This window comes from Spermophilus citellus (assembly GCF_964194105.1).
Source record: "Spermophilus citellus genome assembly, chromosome: 11".
Taxonomy (NCBI): Eukaryota; Metazoa; Chordata; class Mammalia; order Rodentia; family Sciuridae; genus Spermophilus; species Spermophilus citellus.
Genome location: NC_138192.1, coordinates 103,986,253 through 104,002,296, shown reverse-complemented (window position 1 = coordinate 104,002,296; position 16,044 = coordinate 103,986,253). Strand labels below are relative to the sequence as shown.

The window sequence follows — 16,044 nt, the reverse complement described above, 5'->3', positions numbered from 1 at the left end:
GGTCTGGAGATGTAGCTCAGAGGAAGCAAACCCCTGGGTTCAATCCCCAGTACCATAAATAAATAAATAAATAAAAAGGGCAAAGATATTTCTTTAAGGAACATGGTAAAAAAAAAAAATGTTGAAATGACCAACAAGCACATGAAAAAAAAAGATTGGTGTCATTAGTCATAAGAAAATTCAAATCAAAACAGTAAGATACCACTTCATTTGCACTAGGACAGTTATATTATACACATACTTAACACATTTTAAAAAATCTATATTTAGGTATATATTGTTAGAGTTAGACTTATTATAATATGTGTGTGACAATCTGGAAAATATGAATGTGAACAGATATTTGACATTATTAAGTAATTTTTGCTGTGTTTTTAGGTATATGAATGATAATACAGTAAGGTTAATATTTATGGATAAAATTATATCATGTTATGATGTCCAGGATTTGTTTCAAAGAACATCAAGGTCAGATAAAGTAGTACAATATGAAAAAAGACCACCATACAGTAATAATTGTTAAAGCTGGTAAATGAGAGTCAGGCACAGTGGCATACACCTATAATCCTAGCAATTTTGGAAGCTGAGAAAGAAGGATTCCAAGATCAAGCCTAGTCTGGGATACTTAGTAAGAGTCTGCCTAAAAATAAAAATTAAAAAGGGTTGGAAATATAGCTCAGTAGTAAAGCACCCCTGAGAGTTCAATCCCCAGTGCCATAAAAACAAGCAAATAAAATTGATAAATGACTAACAGGCATTGGTTTGTTTCTACTTTTGTATATTTTAAAATTTCCCTTTGAAAACATTTTAAAAATGAATATAATTTAGGGCCAAATAGACAAATGCACTGTCAAAGTACAATAGTTCATTATAACTACCTTAAGTTAAGCAAACAAAAAACATGAAAATAAACAGAAGAAACTTGATTGATTGGACATACTTGAAACTCCATTCCTGACAATTAAAGAACGTGTTTCTCTGAACTCATAGAGAACTTCAAATACTATATTGGAAACATAATAAAAATATTACATAACAAAACTTGTTGGAAGGGTCTGGGGTTATGGCTCAATGATAGAGCACTTGCCCAATATGTGTGAGGCACTGGGTTCAATTCTCAGCACCACATAAAAACAAATAAATAAAATAATTAAAAACTTGTTTGATACAACTAACATAAAATTTCAAGGTAAATTTGTAGCCTTAAAATTTTATTTTAGGAAAAAAAATTCAATTGTATGAGATGAAAAGTTTCAAGAGATCTATATTATACATCACAATGGCTATAATTAGTGGAAATAAATTGTAATATTTGAGAGTTGCTGTAAACTAGATTCTTGGTGATTTTAGCCTATTAAGTAGGGCTACAGATGTGGCTCAGTGGTCATGGCAATTGCCTAGCATGCACAAGGCCCTGGTTTCTATTGCAACAACCACACACACACACACACACACACACACACAGAGAAAAGTATACAAGATAATGCATATGTTAACCAGCTCAAATTAACCATACCACAATTTATACATATATGAAAACATGATGTTGTACCATAAATAAATATAATTTTTGTCAACTAAAAAATAAAAATTTATTTAAACCACCTTCTTGGGGGAAAAAATGAACCAATTGATCAACTTTTAAGGTGAGAAATACAAATGCAGACACATACAAAGAAAGTCCATATTAAAGAGATCTATTCAATGAAATAGACCATAAAGACACAATAAAGAAACCAATGGGGGTCTGCGTTTGAAGATGGCGGAAAATGGTCCTAAGTCCGTGCTGTTCGTGTGTTTGGGTAACATTTGCCGGTCACCTATCGCAGAAGCAGTTTTCAGAAAACTTGTAACTGATCAAAACGATTTAGACAACTGGAGGATAGACAGTGCAGCCACATCTACCTATGAAGTGGGGAACCCCCCTGACTACCGTGGGCAGAGTTACATGAGGAAGCATGGCATCCCCATGAACCACGTTGCCCGGCAGGTGACCAAAGAAGATTTGGCCACATTCGACTATATATTGTGTATGGATGAAAGCAACCTGAGAGATTTGAATAGAAAAAGTAATCAAGTTAAAAACTGCAAAGCTAAAATTGAACTGCTTGGAAGCTATGATCCACAGAAACAACTCATTATTGAAGATCCCTATTACGGGAACGATGCTGACTTTGAAGTGGTGTACCAGCAGTGTCTCAGGTGCTGCAAAGCCTTCCTGGAGAAGGCCCACTAGGACCACCTGCCCGCTACCAGCTGGGGACGCTCCCTATCCACGTTCTGCATCCTCATCCTATGCTCCGGTGTACTGCCACTCCTTTGACCCAGGCCCTGCCTGCCCCTTCAGCTGACTGTTGTCTCTGACCTGACCTGACAGATCATTGTAGGTGGAAACCAGCTGTGTCTACAGAAGAATCAATAAAAATGTTGGACTCAAAGACAGTTTGTAGGGTACAGTGAGAGTTCTTAGACTAGTGGAGCCTTCTCTTTGCCCTGATTATGCTAGTGGAGTGAGCAGAGAGAAAAATAGCCCCAACCACTAAGTACGCACACCCGAAGGCCCAGGTTAGTCTCTGTGCCCAGTAAGGTTGGATGGCCTGGTCTCCCTGCAGTGATTGTGTGTGGCTGGCCAGTGCCTACAGGGCACCTGTGCTCATCTGTGTATCCAGAGTCACAGTGACCCTGTCCATAGCGGCTCTCCATGGCTGCAGCGTTTTAGCTCACACACACACAACACAGTGCACATGATAGGAGACAGACCGATGGGATTGATCTTTAGCACCTTTAGTATTTGTTGTTTTTTGTCTGATTTATTTCACAAAGTCAGCTTATTTGCTCTCATTTGAGCCACTTTGTATCCAAAAATTTAATTATATCTGGAAAGGACACTTGTATGCTATGTATCCTATGGTTGGTTGAGGGGTATGTTTGTTTTATATCCACAGGTAACTCAAATGTAAATTGGCTTAGGTATGAAAAAATAATTTAAGCAGTCAGTTATGTTGGTGTCCTTAAGTATTGATATGTTAATAAATGTTTCATGAGTATTTAAAAGCTATAGGCAAATACAGGTAATTTCACTATAATCTCAAATTCACATGGATATATGTCAGAAAAGATTGTTTTCAAAATAAACTTGGGAGTTATAAAAATGCAAAAAAAAAAAAAAAGAAAGAAAGAAAGAAAGAAACCAATGGGGCTGGGGTTGTGGCTCAGAGGTAGAGTGCCTGCCTAGCATGTGTGAGGCACTGGGTTCGATCTTCAGCACCACATAAAAATAAATAAAAAGATATTGTGTCCACCTATAACTAAAAAATAGAAATGCCAGTAAAACAACAAAAAAAGGGACTAACTACAAAAGATAGGGATATTATGGATACATTCCTAGAAAAAAATAACTTACCAAAACAGATTACAGAAGAATTGTAACAACTGAACAGTTCTATATACATTAAAGAAATTGAATGTGAAAAATGTTCCCACCCACACGCACACAAAAACCCAAGGCAAGACATTTTAAGAAAGTTTTAAAAAACGATGTTTTTTTTTAAGAAAAAATCCAATCTTATATATAGTCTTTTATATTGTAAAGAGAGATTACTCCAAACTTATTTTATAACCTACATGACAAAATTGACAAAGACAGTACAAGGAAGAAAATCTATAGAACAATTTTAATTGCTATATGCACTAGGTCCTCGCAATTCTGGAAGAACTCCTCCTCCCAGGAATAACCAATTTCTAGACTCTCCTATAAATTTGCCCTTTCTATGCAAACTAACTAATCCAGACACAAAACACCCAGATCAACTTCCTTTATGGGGCACTTACCCTCTGGGAAACTATTTCCTTGTCCTAATTACTTTAGGGCCAGGTATCAGACAAGAAGGGACAGCCAATACACCTAAGTCCATTGAAATGGTTAAAACTAGCCAATATTAAACCTACTTGGTCTGCTTGCCCTGTTTGCTCATTCTTTTTCTTGAAAACCACAATTCAGGGTTTTTTTTTGTAGTCTCCCACCTTCTAATTGCTACCAACCTTTGTGTTGTTTTGTGTGGCCCTATGTGGTATGGCATGTCCCTCTCCTCTTGGAAGCTGTGAGTAATAAACTATCTTTTCAAAGGCAATGGACTCCTGTTCTGTTGGCCTCACCATACCTGAATAGAAACAAAATCTGTTTTAAAACAATCATAAATATATAAATATAACAATCCAAATAAAATAATCAGTAAACAAAATCCAGCAATGTACAATAAAAATATTGTATTACATCCAATCTAGATGCCATTGAATTTTTTTTAATATTTATTTTTTAGTTGTAGTTGAACATAATACCTTTATTTATTTATTTATGTGGTGCTGAGGAGCAAACTCAAGCCCCCGCACATGCTAGGTGAGCATTCTACCGCTGACAACCCCAGCCCCAGATGCCACTGAATTTAAGTGTACCCTTATTTTATGAACCACTAAGAAAGAAAAAAAGATGAGAAACAATGATACATATTTTCTTATCACTTGAAAGTTTTATTTCATAATTATTGACAGGGTCTTTTTAAATTTAAACATTTTTATCATAGAAAACTATTTTAACTAAATAGTGCATATAAATACATAAGGGGAAAATACATGGAAAATCTAAGTTATCCCTTTGCATTCAGAATCTAATTCTTGGAATCACTTCAATTCACTCACTGGTATTCAATTTTTTTCTTAAGGAACTTAATCTTATCTTTTTTTAATATTTATTTTCTAGTTGTAGTTGGACACAATGCCTTTATTTCACTTATTTATTTTTATGTGGTGCTGAGGATCGAACCCAGGGTCTCTTACATGCGAGGCGAGTACTCTACTGCTGAGCTACAAACCCAGCCCCTTAATCTTTTTTTTTTTTAATATTTATTTTTTAGTTCTCGGCAGACACAACATTTTTGTTGGTATGTGGTGCTGAGGATCGAACCCGGGCCACACGCATGCCAAGCGAGCGCGCTACCGCTTGAGCCACATCCCCAGCCCGAGCCCCTTAATCTTATCTTTAAAAAACTCGCAAGAAAGAAAACTTAAAAACTGAGCTTTTAAGATGGCTTTGCAATTATGTAGAACAAATCTTTTTAAATCCAGTTTTGGAAGTATTGATGAAACATGGCTGATAACTGTCTTCTTTTCCCCTCCAAAACCCTTCCTTGTAGCTGTTAGGTTTCAAAAGTTGAAATAGCATTCCACCACTGTCACTAAGTGGCTGGGATTCATCCTTTTAAGTTTTGATACTGGTGCTATTGTATGGGTAAAGACATAGCAGAACCTGCTCTTTGGCCAACAGAGACTAAGACACCACTAGTTATAAATTATATTAATTTCAAAGATGTAAAAATGTGGAAAATGTGCATTCCAGAAGCTGACATCAGCACATTTCAGGCCCAAGGGTAAAAATTCCAGGCTGGGGTTGTGACTCAGTGATAGAGCACTTACCTAGCAGCACCACATAAAAAATAAATAAAATAAAGGTATATTGTCCAACTATAACTAAAAAAAAATTAAAAAAAGTAAAAATTCCTTTCAGAAAAAACTATAAGGGCACTTGATTTCTGGGGATGGGAGAACGGGAAGTTTTTTCATGATGCTTAGACATCCAGGCACTCAGAAGTTGCTGATGCAATTGTCCCAGTTTGACTTGGCTACTGCTCAAAATGGCAGCAGACCTTGGTGTCAACAACATGAAGCTGGTTTTACAAGAATGAAGGATGCTGGAGTTAAGGACCTTGAAGTGTTTTCTAAGATTTCAAAGGAAGGTCTGCACTGTGAAACACAGTGCAGCAGGTTGGAGTCCTTGTGGATTGCCGTTGAGTATGTGATATGTGAAAAAGTGAAAAGGAAGCCAAAGCTGCAGTGGAGACCCTCAAGATGAAGAAATGCCTGTATCATAGGATATCTGCCAAGAAATGTTGCAGGAATCGAGCAGAAATAAGCCACAAGAGAGATCATGAAGGTTGCAACCAGCAAGGCCATAGGAGTGAGGCAACATAAGCCCTTTGGAGAGAACATTACGATGCCATGTGACCTAGACTCTGGATGTGGAGCCACAGGACTTTTTTACTCAACTGGATTTTGGTCTTACTTTGGTCCCATTTTTCTATGCCCCTATTTCTCCCTTGTGGAATGGAAATGTTTACTTTGTTGTGCTATTATGTATGGATATTGATTTTTACAGGGGCTCATGCTGAGAGTTTGCCTTGAGTCTCAGAGGAGACTCAGACTTTCAGGCAATGCTGGAACTTATGTTAAGACTATAAGAACTCTTGGAAATGAACTAAATGCATTTTGCATTGTGAGGTGAGCATAAGTTTTGGGAGTGAGGGAAGAATGTTATGGTTTAGATATGAGGTGCAGCTGGGTTAAGTGGCACATGCCTGTCATCCCAGTGACTCGGGAAGCTAAGGAAGGAGGATCACAAGTTAAAGCTAGCCTTGGCAACTTAGCAAGGCCCTAGCAACTTAGTGAGACCTGTCTCTAAATAAACTATTTTAAAAAGGCTGGGGATGAGGCTCAGTGGATAAGTGCCTCTGGGTTCAACCCCTGGTACCAAAAAAATAAAAAAAGATATGAGCTGTTATCCAATAACTCATATGTTATACAATATAAGAATTTTCAGAGGTGAAATGATAGGATTATAAAAGACTTAATCTAGGGGCTGGGGTTGTGGCTCAGCAGTAGAGCACTTGCCTAGCACATGCGAGGCCCTGGGTTTGATCCCTAGCACCACATAAAAAATAAATAAAACAAAGGCATGTGTCCAAAAATAACTAAAAAAAATAATTTAAAAAAGCACCTTAATCTAGTCAGTGGATTAATCCACTGATATGGATTAACTGGGTGGTAACTATAGGCAGGTAGGGTGTGACTTCATGCTCCTGGGGTTTATATTCTGTTCCTGGTGAGCAGAGCTCTCTCTGCTTCTGATGGCCATGTCCTGAGCTGCCTTCCTCTGCCATGATATTCTGTATCACTCAGGCTCAGAGATATTGAGTTGGCTGTCTATGGACTGAGACCTCTAAGCTTGTGAGTACTAAATAATCTTTTTCTCCTCTAATCATTCTTGTCAGGTCTTTTGGCCACAGTGGCAAAAAAGCTGACTAAAAGAAATGTACAGTCCAAAACTACAAAATTCCTAGAGGAAATATAAGAGAAAACCCAGATGATCTTGGGCGTGGCAATGACTTTCAAATATAGCATGAAAGGCACAATTTATAAAAGAAATAATTGATAAGCTGTATGAAAGAAATAACTGATAAGCTGGACTTCATTAAAATTAAAAATTTTTGACTTCAGTGGGGAAAAAGTCAAAAGAATTAGAAGATGAGCCATAGACTAGGAGAAAGTATTTATAAAAGAATACAAGATTTGTATCCCTAATATACAACAAACTATAAAAACAATAAGAAAAAGAATCCAATTTTTAAAATGGTTGAAAGAGTTGAAGAAATACTTCATCAAAGAAGATACGCATATGGCAATTAAACACATGGGAGGATGTCCAACAGTATATGGCAAACTAAATCTTAACAATAAGATGCCATTATTAACATTTATATTTTATTAGAATGCTTAAAATAAAACAACTGACAATATCAAATGCTGGCAAGGATGCAGAAAAACAGGAATTCTCATTCATTGCAGCTGGAATGCAGAATGGTACAGATCCCTTGGAAGATAATTTGCAGTTTCTCATAAAGCTACACATAGAATCTAGCTATTCTACTACTAGGTATTTACCCAAAGGAATTGAAAACTTGTATTCCACAAATGCTCATACACAGATATTTACAGCAGCTTTATTCATAACTACTAAAACTTCAAAGTAAGATGTCCTTGACTAGTGAGTGAATAAATAAACTGTGGCATATCCATAAATGAAACTTTTTTTTTTTTGTCTCTGCGATGGGGATAGAATTCAAGGCCTTGTGCATGTGAGGTAAGTACTTTACTGCTGAGCTCTATCCCTAGCCCATGGAGGTTTTCTTGGTGACTTAAAAAAAAAAAAAATGGCTGGGGGTGTACCTACTGGTATAGCACCTGCCTAGCATGTGGAAGGCCCTAGGTTCTATCCCTAGCACCACCAAAGCCAAAAACAAATGAAATATAAAATCACAAAAAGACACAGAGAATACTTCAATGCCTATTTTTGTTTCTAAATGAAAGAAGCCAATTTGAAAGGCTACATATCATTATGGTTCCAAATATATGACATTCTAGAAAAGGGAAATCTATACACAGTGTAACAGATCAGTGGTTGACAGAGGTTGTTAGATGTATAAATGGGGCAGGAAAAAGGATGAATAGGTGAAGCACAGGGGACTTCTATGGTGATGAAATAATTCTTTATGATACTATACATGATATCATGTATTTATCAAAATACACAAAACTGTCCAGCCCAGAGTAAACTTTAATGTAAGCTATAGACTTTCATTCATAATAATGTATCAATAAAATTAGTTTGACAATTAAGAAATGTGTCATACTAATGCAAGATGTTAATAATAGAGAAGCTGTGTGTTGTGGTGGGGTAGGGGATGAGGTCTTATTATTTGCTCAATTTTTCTATAAGCCTAAACAATGTTAAAAAAATATAAAGGCTTTTAATTAAAAACAAAAAAAGGAATTAGATTGGGAAATAAAGCCAATAGCAAATCACAGTATACAAACTCTAAAGTTATCTTGAAATTTTTTATTAAGTTGTCAAACTCTGAACAATTTTGGAGTTCAAGTATACACAAAACTACTTTTTTTTTTTTTTTTTTTTGCTAAAACTTGAAATAAAAACAGAAAAAGCCAGACATGGAGGCACAAGTCTATAGTTCCAGGAGGATCATCACAAGTTAGAGGCCAACTTTATCAAGTTAGCTAATCTGGAAGCCCACAAGTTTGAGGACAGCCTGAGAAAAATAGAAAGACTCCATCTTAAAAATAAATAAACCAACCAACCAGAAGTGTTTAGTGAAAGGGTCAGTTAGTAAAACTGCACAAATCTGTTGGAGTATTCTGTAGTCATTTGATCTAGCTCTGAATTTCAGCTTTATACTTAGTTGTCAAGTTGGGCAATCATTCTAAGCTTTAGTTTTCTCATCTGCAAACTAGGAATAATATTATATCCACTTCATAGGGTTGTTGTGAACATTAAATAAAATAATGTATGGAAGGGCCTTGGTATAAATCCCAACACATTGTCAGTATTCAATAAATGTTCATTTTTTTATTACATATGTAAATTCACATATCTAAACTAAATAAATCCATTGGTTTTTGAAGGTAAAAATTCTAATCATTTCACTGATGTAATGAAAACTTAATGGCACTTGCCTGTAATCCCAGTGGCTCAGGAGGCTATAAAACAGGAGGATCACAAGTTAGAGGCCAGCTTTATCAAGTTAGCAAGGCCTTGTAAGCAACTTAGTAAGACCCTGTCTGAAAATTAAAAAATAAAAAGGGCCAGGGATGTAGCTCACTAGTAAAGTGCCCCAAGGTTAAATCCCCAGTACGAAAACTGAAACAACAACAACAAAAAAATGGTCTTAGAATGAAGCATCTAAATGAACTTCTAAACATACTTCTACATCATCTTTGAAAAATTGCAAAAAGTTTACACTTTTAGATGACTAATAAGGTCTATTGAATTATTACTGCCTAATTTAAAAAATTCACACATCTCATTAAATGTAGTAGAGAATGAATATAAAATTGACCTGGATTTAATGGGGGAAAAAAATCCAAATTATTAACTTCTCTGAACTTCAATTTCAGTTTAAAATCAGAATTTAGTATGGGTGATCTTCAAAATTCCAGCCAGTTTTAAGGTTTTTGTGTCTAATAGTTGATTATCCTGATATTTTATTTAAATATTATTTATTTATTTATTTTAAAAATATTTATTTTTTTTAGTTTTAGGTGGACACAATATCTTTATTGTACATTTATGTGGTTCTGAGGATCGCACCCAGTGCCTTGTGCATGCTAAGTGAGCACTCTACCACTGAGCCACGACCCCAACCCTAAATATTATTTATTGATTGACTTTTAATGTGCACTGAGCAGAAAAATAAGAGAGTTCTATTTTAAGAGAAAACTTTTGCAAAGTTAGATTCAAATGAAAATGGAGTTCTACTGAAGAACTTATTAAAACTGAAATATTTGTCAAGAATACAATTCAACTTTCTAAAGTAAATTGTCTAGCATACAATTTGGATACAATTAAACTTTTCTAAAATAAATCAAGTATATTGACATACTGTCTAAACATGATGACATTAAGATTAAATATTTCTTAATATTCTAGGGAGCTCTTTATTTTGATTTTTAAACATAAACAGTAGTGTGGTAGGTCAACAGCAATTATGAATTTAATTACCATAGCTATAAAATAGTTTAATGTTACCTGAATATCTCTATGCTTAATAATTACTAGGTAGAATTATTACTATTCTACTATCCTATGATGGAAGACCTATTATTATCATCCTTTTATTGAGGCTCACTGTTCAAATTTTAGAAGATTATCCATAATATGGCACTATGTTAAAAGTGTTTTACCTATATCATTTTATTTAAACCTTTAAAATATCCTTGATTCAGTTACTTGCTCCAATTTGCATATTATATTCAGGCAAGTTAAGTAAATTTCCCAAGATTATATTTAAGAAATAACAAAGAACTCATGTGTTGACTCCAAAGCCCATCTTTTGAAGTCATAGACAAAGCACCCACCCTCGTCTATTAGTCAAAACTCCATAGCTTTAAATCATTTTTTTGATAGGTTAATAAAATAAACTCTGCTCATTTTTGTTTTCAACTTTTCCTGGTAAAAATTTATTAGAGGCAGTTCCTAACACACAAAAAACTCTCCTGTCAGTAAACTAAGAATCTCTGTCTGATCTCATCCAAAAGCTAGAGGTCTAACAGTAGCCATTGAGAAAACATTCTGTAGAACAGATTCAGAAGTGGACTTGGGAGGGAATTGTAAAAACTGGGAACAGTTTAGGGAAAAGAACTGCCAAAGCTTACTCTGTTTCTTTCCAGGTGCCCCATCCCACAGCTAGCCCCTCAAAAATGTTTTCCACCTTATCTCCTTTTTGTCTTTTCACTGACATTTCATTAATAAAACTTGTATGGGCATTAAAACACATTTTCTATTAAAAATACTTTAGATAGAGCATTTGCCATTAATAAATTTGCATAAATTTTTTTTAATATTTATTTATTTTTTTTAGGTGTAGATGGACACAACACAATGCTTTTTTTTTTTTTTTTTTTTTAATGTGGTGCTGAGGATCGAGCCCGGGTCTACTGCTGAGCCACAATCCCAGCCTCGAATTTGCATAAATTTATAGAAGAAAAACTTTTTTTCCTTTTAAGATGAGTTGGAAACAGCTATTCTGAGGGAGTGAAGAGTTTAATTTGGAGATAAGGAAGCAATTATAAGTATAGACTGAAAGAACTTTGAGGGATTTGACAGTCCTGAACTAAATGTGAAGACTGAAGGAAGTATGAATACCCTAGGTAAGTACACTAGTAAAGGGGTAGTGATACTGACAAAGGAAGACTGTCAAACAAACCACTTTTTGAAAATTTTGCCCAGATTTGGATTTTGCCAATGGAAAAAAAAAAACTTGATTTTCTTATGGGAATGCAAAATGCAATTATAATTTAAACAAACTTTCTGTGGTTAAAGAAGGAAAATTCTATTTAAAGCAATTCCCATATAGAAAAATGGGTTTAAATATGAATGCCTAATCCACTGTTGAAATAGAGATTAAAAGCAGTTCTAACTTTATGAACATCCTTTCAGAAAAATAATTTGTAGTGAAAAGTATTATTCCTTCCCATTTCTTCCAACAATTTCTACTACTCTCTTCAGTCCTGACAACTGCAGAATGATTTAAAATACCCAATTTCCCCATCTATCCTTGATGTCAGTACATGCATAATTTATTATCACTAATTCCCAATTAACTCAATGTAAAGTTTTTGAGAAGTGAAATACTAATAACATTAACTAGGTATAAAATGTTTTTTTTTTTTTCCAAACTGGTAACCATAAATAGAACAATTGCCTATAACAAAGTGTAATTTGACTTTTTCATTAATATGTAAGAGATAATAGTTAACTTATAAAGCTGTTGCTTTCACTTAAATTAAAAATAAAATGATTACCTTCAGGCAGTGGCTCAAGTTTAAATTCCAGTCCTCAAGCATTCTGCCACCCCCAGAATGTTCTTTCATGTTCACCAAAGTTCTTCCTTTTGGGGGACACTAAATAACAGTTGTAGCTTCATTTATGTGAAAGTTATAATTGTGTCTTCACAGCAGCATTTTCTCTGTAATGAGAAATTATTCAATGTCTATTTCATTTTTCTATACATAAATTAAACTACTAGATTTCATTATGCAGGTTTTATTGAAAAAGTAGCTATACCAGCCACACTCGGTAGAACCACTCGGTAGTTCTCAGTTGAAGAGAACTAAAGAGCATGCTGCCTTTACAGATAATTACATGTGTCTTAGAGTAGGTGATTTAACCCCTCTGTGCCTGTTTTCTTATCTAAAATTAAGAATCCAGACTATGGTTTTATTTCAACTCTCACACTCTACAGAAACAAATGAAACAGACCTCTGCAGCAACTTACATATTTTACATCTATTTCCTCAAGGAAAACATTTACTAACAGACTGACTATCTTTCCAAGCCACAAAAAACTTTAAAACCTCTTCTCTCTCTTACTCCCAATCCTAGTACTGATAAACTTCTTTCTTTTTGCTTCCTTCCTTTTGATGGTGTTGGGGATTTAACCCAGAGTCTCATACATGCTGGTAGGCAAGTGATTTACCACTAAGCCACATTCCAGCTCTATAAATTTACTTCTTAAGTAAGAAGCACTGGGATTGGATGAAAAAAAGAAAGAAAAAAAATATTAAATAGATAGCAAACTGCTATCTAGAATACTATCATATCACATTACAAAAGTAGATTTTATGTTATATCAAAAAACTAGAGCCTGGGGTGGTAGTGCATCTAACCCAGTGAATCAGGGGGCTGAGGCAGGAGGACTGCAAATTCAAAGCCAGATTCAGCAATTTGGTGAGATCCTAAGCAACTTAATAAGAAAGAAGAGCTGGAGATTTAGGTCAGTGGAAATCCTCAGTACCAAAAACAAAACAAAACAAAAAAAAAATTGGTGCTTCAATTTTTTATTTATGGAGAGAAAGGCATTTTTATTGTTTACATAGTGAATGCATAGTAGATGAAAAGAACTTAGGATACTAACATTTTTTTTTCATTTTGTTGAACAGCAATTCTCTTTGTTCTAAACTGTAATTTTTCAGGTGTAATTTCCAGAAAAACTGTCTTATCACTTAATTATTGTTGAATTTCCCCCATAGATTTCTGTGTATTAAAATTTATTGGTTATGCTGGGCACAGTGGTGCACACCTGTGATCCCAGCAACCATGAAGGTTGATGCAGGAGGATCATAAGTTCAAGGTCAATCTCTGCAACTTAGCAAGACCCTAAGCAACTTAGTGAGTACTTGTTTCAAAATTGAAAAAAAATGAGCTGAGGTTGTAGCTTAGTGGAAGTGCGCTTGCCTAGCATGTGTGAGGCACTGGTTTTGATTCTCAGCACCATGTATGAATAAACAAAATAAAGATCCATCAACAACCAAAAAATAATTTTTTAAATATTTTTTAGTATTTGGCGGACATAACATCTTTGTTTGTATGTGGTGCTGAGGATCGAACCTGGGCCGCACGCATGCCAGGCTGGAGTACACTACCGCTTGAGCCACATCCCCAGCCCCAAAAAATAATTTAAAAAAAATTAAAAAAATAAAAAGGGTGGTGAATGTGGTTCAATGGTAAAGTACCTTTGGGTTCAATCTCTAGTACCAAAACTAAATAAATAAATAAAATGAAATTCATCTGTTAAAAACAATGATCTGAGAATAAACTCCCAAACAGGATGACTGAAGGATGAAGCCACTCAAAATCTTAGGATTTCTTTTAATTCTACAACCAACCAAGTAGGGGACTCTCCACACACACAAACAGGACAGAAAAGAAAAACATGTATTTTCCAAGATGTGGTTCTCCAGATAGCAATGTGTCTGAGGACTACAAAAAATTAATTCCATAGGAAATTGTTTTGAACCCAAAGCTTGCCATTAATGTACTAAATGATATTAAGAAAAACATTCAAAGCAAAAGTATTATCTATGTTAGGTACTGTTTGGAGGTGACATCAAAGATGACACATAAATCACTGCTGAAAGAAAACCCAAAACATCATATGGGGTATTCAGTTATTTTTGCAACACTTATTAGCTAAGTTTTCCTTAAAGTCTCAATAGAAATAAGTACTTTACTGAATTTTCAAGACTTCCAATTTGCAAATCGAAGTCTTATTTCCTTAAGAATATTCTATATTGATATTCTTTATCTTCCCCATATTAATGTATTCAAACGAAGTGCAAATTATTTGGCTCAGTTATTATTCTTAATTTGCTAAATTTCAAATTAATGACAGTTTAAAATTTCCAAGATATTTTACCTAATGATGTTACTAACAAATACCACAAGATTTCAATTAAGAAAGTGTTTCAAGCTTCAGATACCTCAACTTATTTTAACGTGTAAATCCACATCATTACAAGCTCAATCATAACAAGTGTTTTCCTGGGACTTCTGTAAAGGTTTTCTCATTTTATTCCTCCATCCAAGTGGCTATCTCTCTCATTTGCTCACATAGGCAAAGCTTCTAGTTAAACTTGAATGCATAATACGATAATAATATTTACTGAGAATTTATATGGCATCTTAATTCATTCAGTTGACTAAAACGTGGCACAGAGAGGTACCAGACAGGATGGAACCCAGGCATTCTGGTTCCAGGGTACATATTTTATAAAAGTGAGTAAATTGAAAATAGTCGTGGTTTTATTGCCATTGTTCTCCAATAAAAGATTATATTTCACTCCCAATTGTTTAAATTACTTCTAATTTCCTACAGCTGATTTAAATATTAGGCGTCTACTTAATCTAATACATCTTTAAGTAACGTAGAGGAAAGCTTTAGTTTTCTTCACCCGCACACATACCGTTCCGCCCACAAATTTTGCAATCCAGTTCTGCCTGATCCTAAACTGTTCTCTCTTGAAGACCCCCTCTTGGAGCTTTGCTGGCGAATGCCTTAAAATGTGACTTTGGGATCTGGAGAGTATTATCTCCATCCAGCCTACCTCAGAGAAACAACTATATTGAGCTAGAGTAATTACTGGGATCATTGCGACCAAGACAAGGCTTTGGGTAACTTCAAAACAAAAAGTAAAAAAAGCCAGGGGTAGAAGGTGTGGGCAGAAGCTTTTCTTCTTCTAAACACAAGGTATAAAAAGGCTGAGAAAGTGGGGAGGGGAGACGCTTAAAAGCCGGGCGCGCGAGAGCGTGGGAGACCACGCGCAGGGCGCTCCCGCCAAAGGGGCGCGGGTCCTTGGCGGTGATGGCTCGTTTTGGGGCTCTGCAACCCTCAAGACACCTAACCTCCTCCTTCTCCAGTCTGCCTCCCTGGGGCCCGCGAGCCCCCTCCCGGGCCCGTGTCTAGTGGGCCTAGCTAGGAGGGCCCGGAAAAAGCCCCGAGAAAGAGAATGAAGGGCGCCGTCAGTGCCCCGCTGCGGCAGGGGCGGGGGCCGGCAGTTGCTACCAGCCCGGGCGGGTCAGGAGGTGACGCGAGGAGGTAGAAAGGGGGGTTGGGAGGTAGCATCCAGTCCGTCAGCGCAGATGACTCTGCCAAACCTCTAGTTCCCCAGCCCTGCCGCCGCCGAAAGCCCCACAAGGCGAGGAGGGAAGTCCGCCGGAGCAGAGGGGAGAAAATTCAAAACGAGTCTACTCAACCTCGTCTTGGCTCCGAGGCCCCGCCATGGAGACCAGCACAATGCGCAGGCGCACCTCTCTGGGAGGTGCAGTGCGGTCCCACGCGGTGAGACCACTATCGGCCACCGTCG

General features: G+C 36.1%; 2 protein-coding genes across 2 annotated transcripts in view; one reads left to right on the top strand and one right to left on the bottom strand.

Annotated features, from left to right (window-relative positions):
- Positions 1-15,989, bottom strand: part of CARF (calcium responsive transcription factor) — a 60,899-nt gene extending 44,910 nt beyond the window's left edge. Inside the window, 3 exon segments of the mRNA XM_081261582.1 lie at positions 4,042-4,160; positions 12,205-12,368; positions 15,935-15,989. The gene's annotated coding sequence lies outside the window, so the exon portion shown is untranslated.
- On the top strand, positions 1,752-2,706 carry LOC308630745 (low molecular weight phosphotyrosine protein phosphatase-like). Its single transcript, XM_081261287.1, has one exon. It carries the CDS (start codon positions 1,760-1,762, stop codon positions 2,234-2,236), a length of 477 nt encoding a protein of 158 aa, XP_081117413.1. The 5' UTR covers positions 1,752-1,759; the 3' UTR covers positions 2,237-2,706.
- Positions 15,990-16,044: the final 55 nt, after the last annotated feature.

Bases quoted from the DNA above. Each gene is read 5' to 3' on its own strand.
- LOC308630745 (XM_081261287.1), top strand. From the start codon at position 1,760: ATGGCGGAAAATGGTCCTAAGTCCGTGCTGTTCGTGTGTTTGGGTAAC.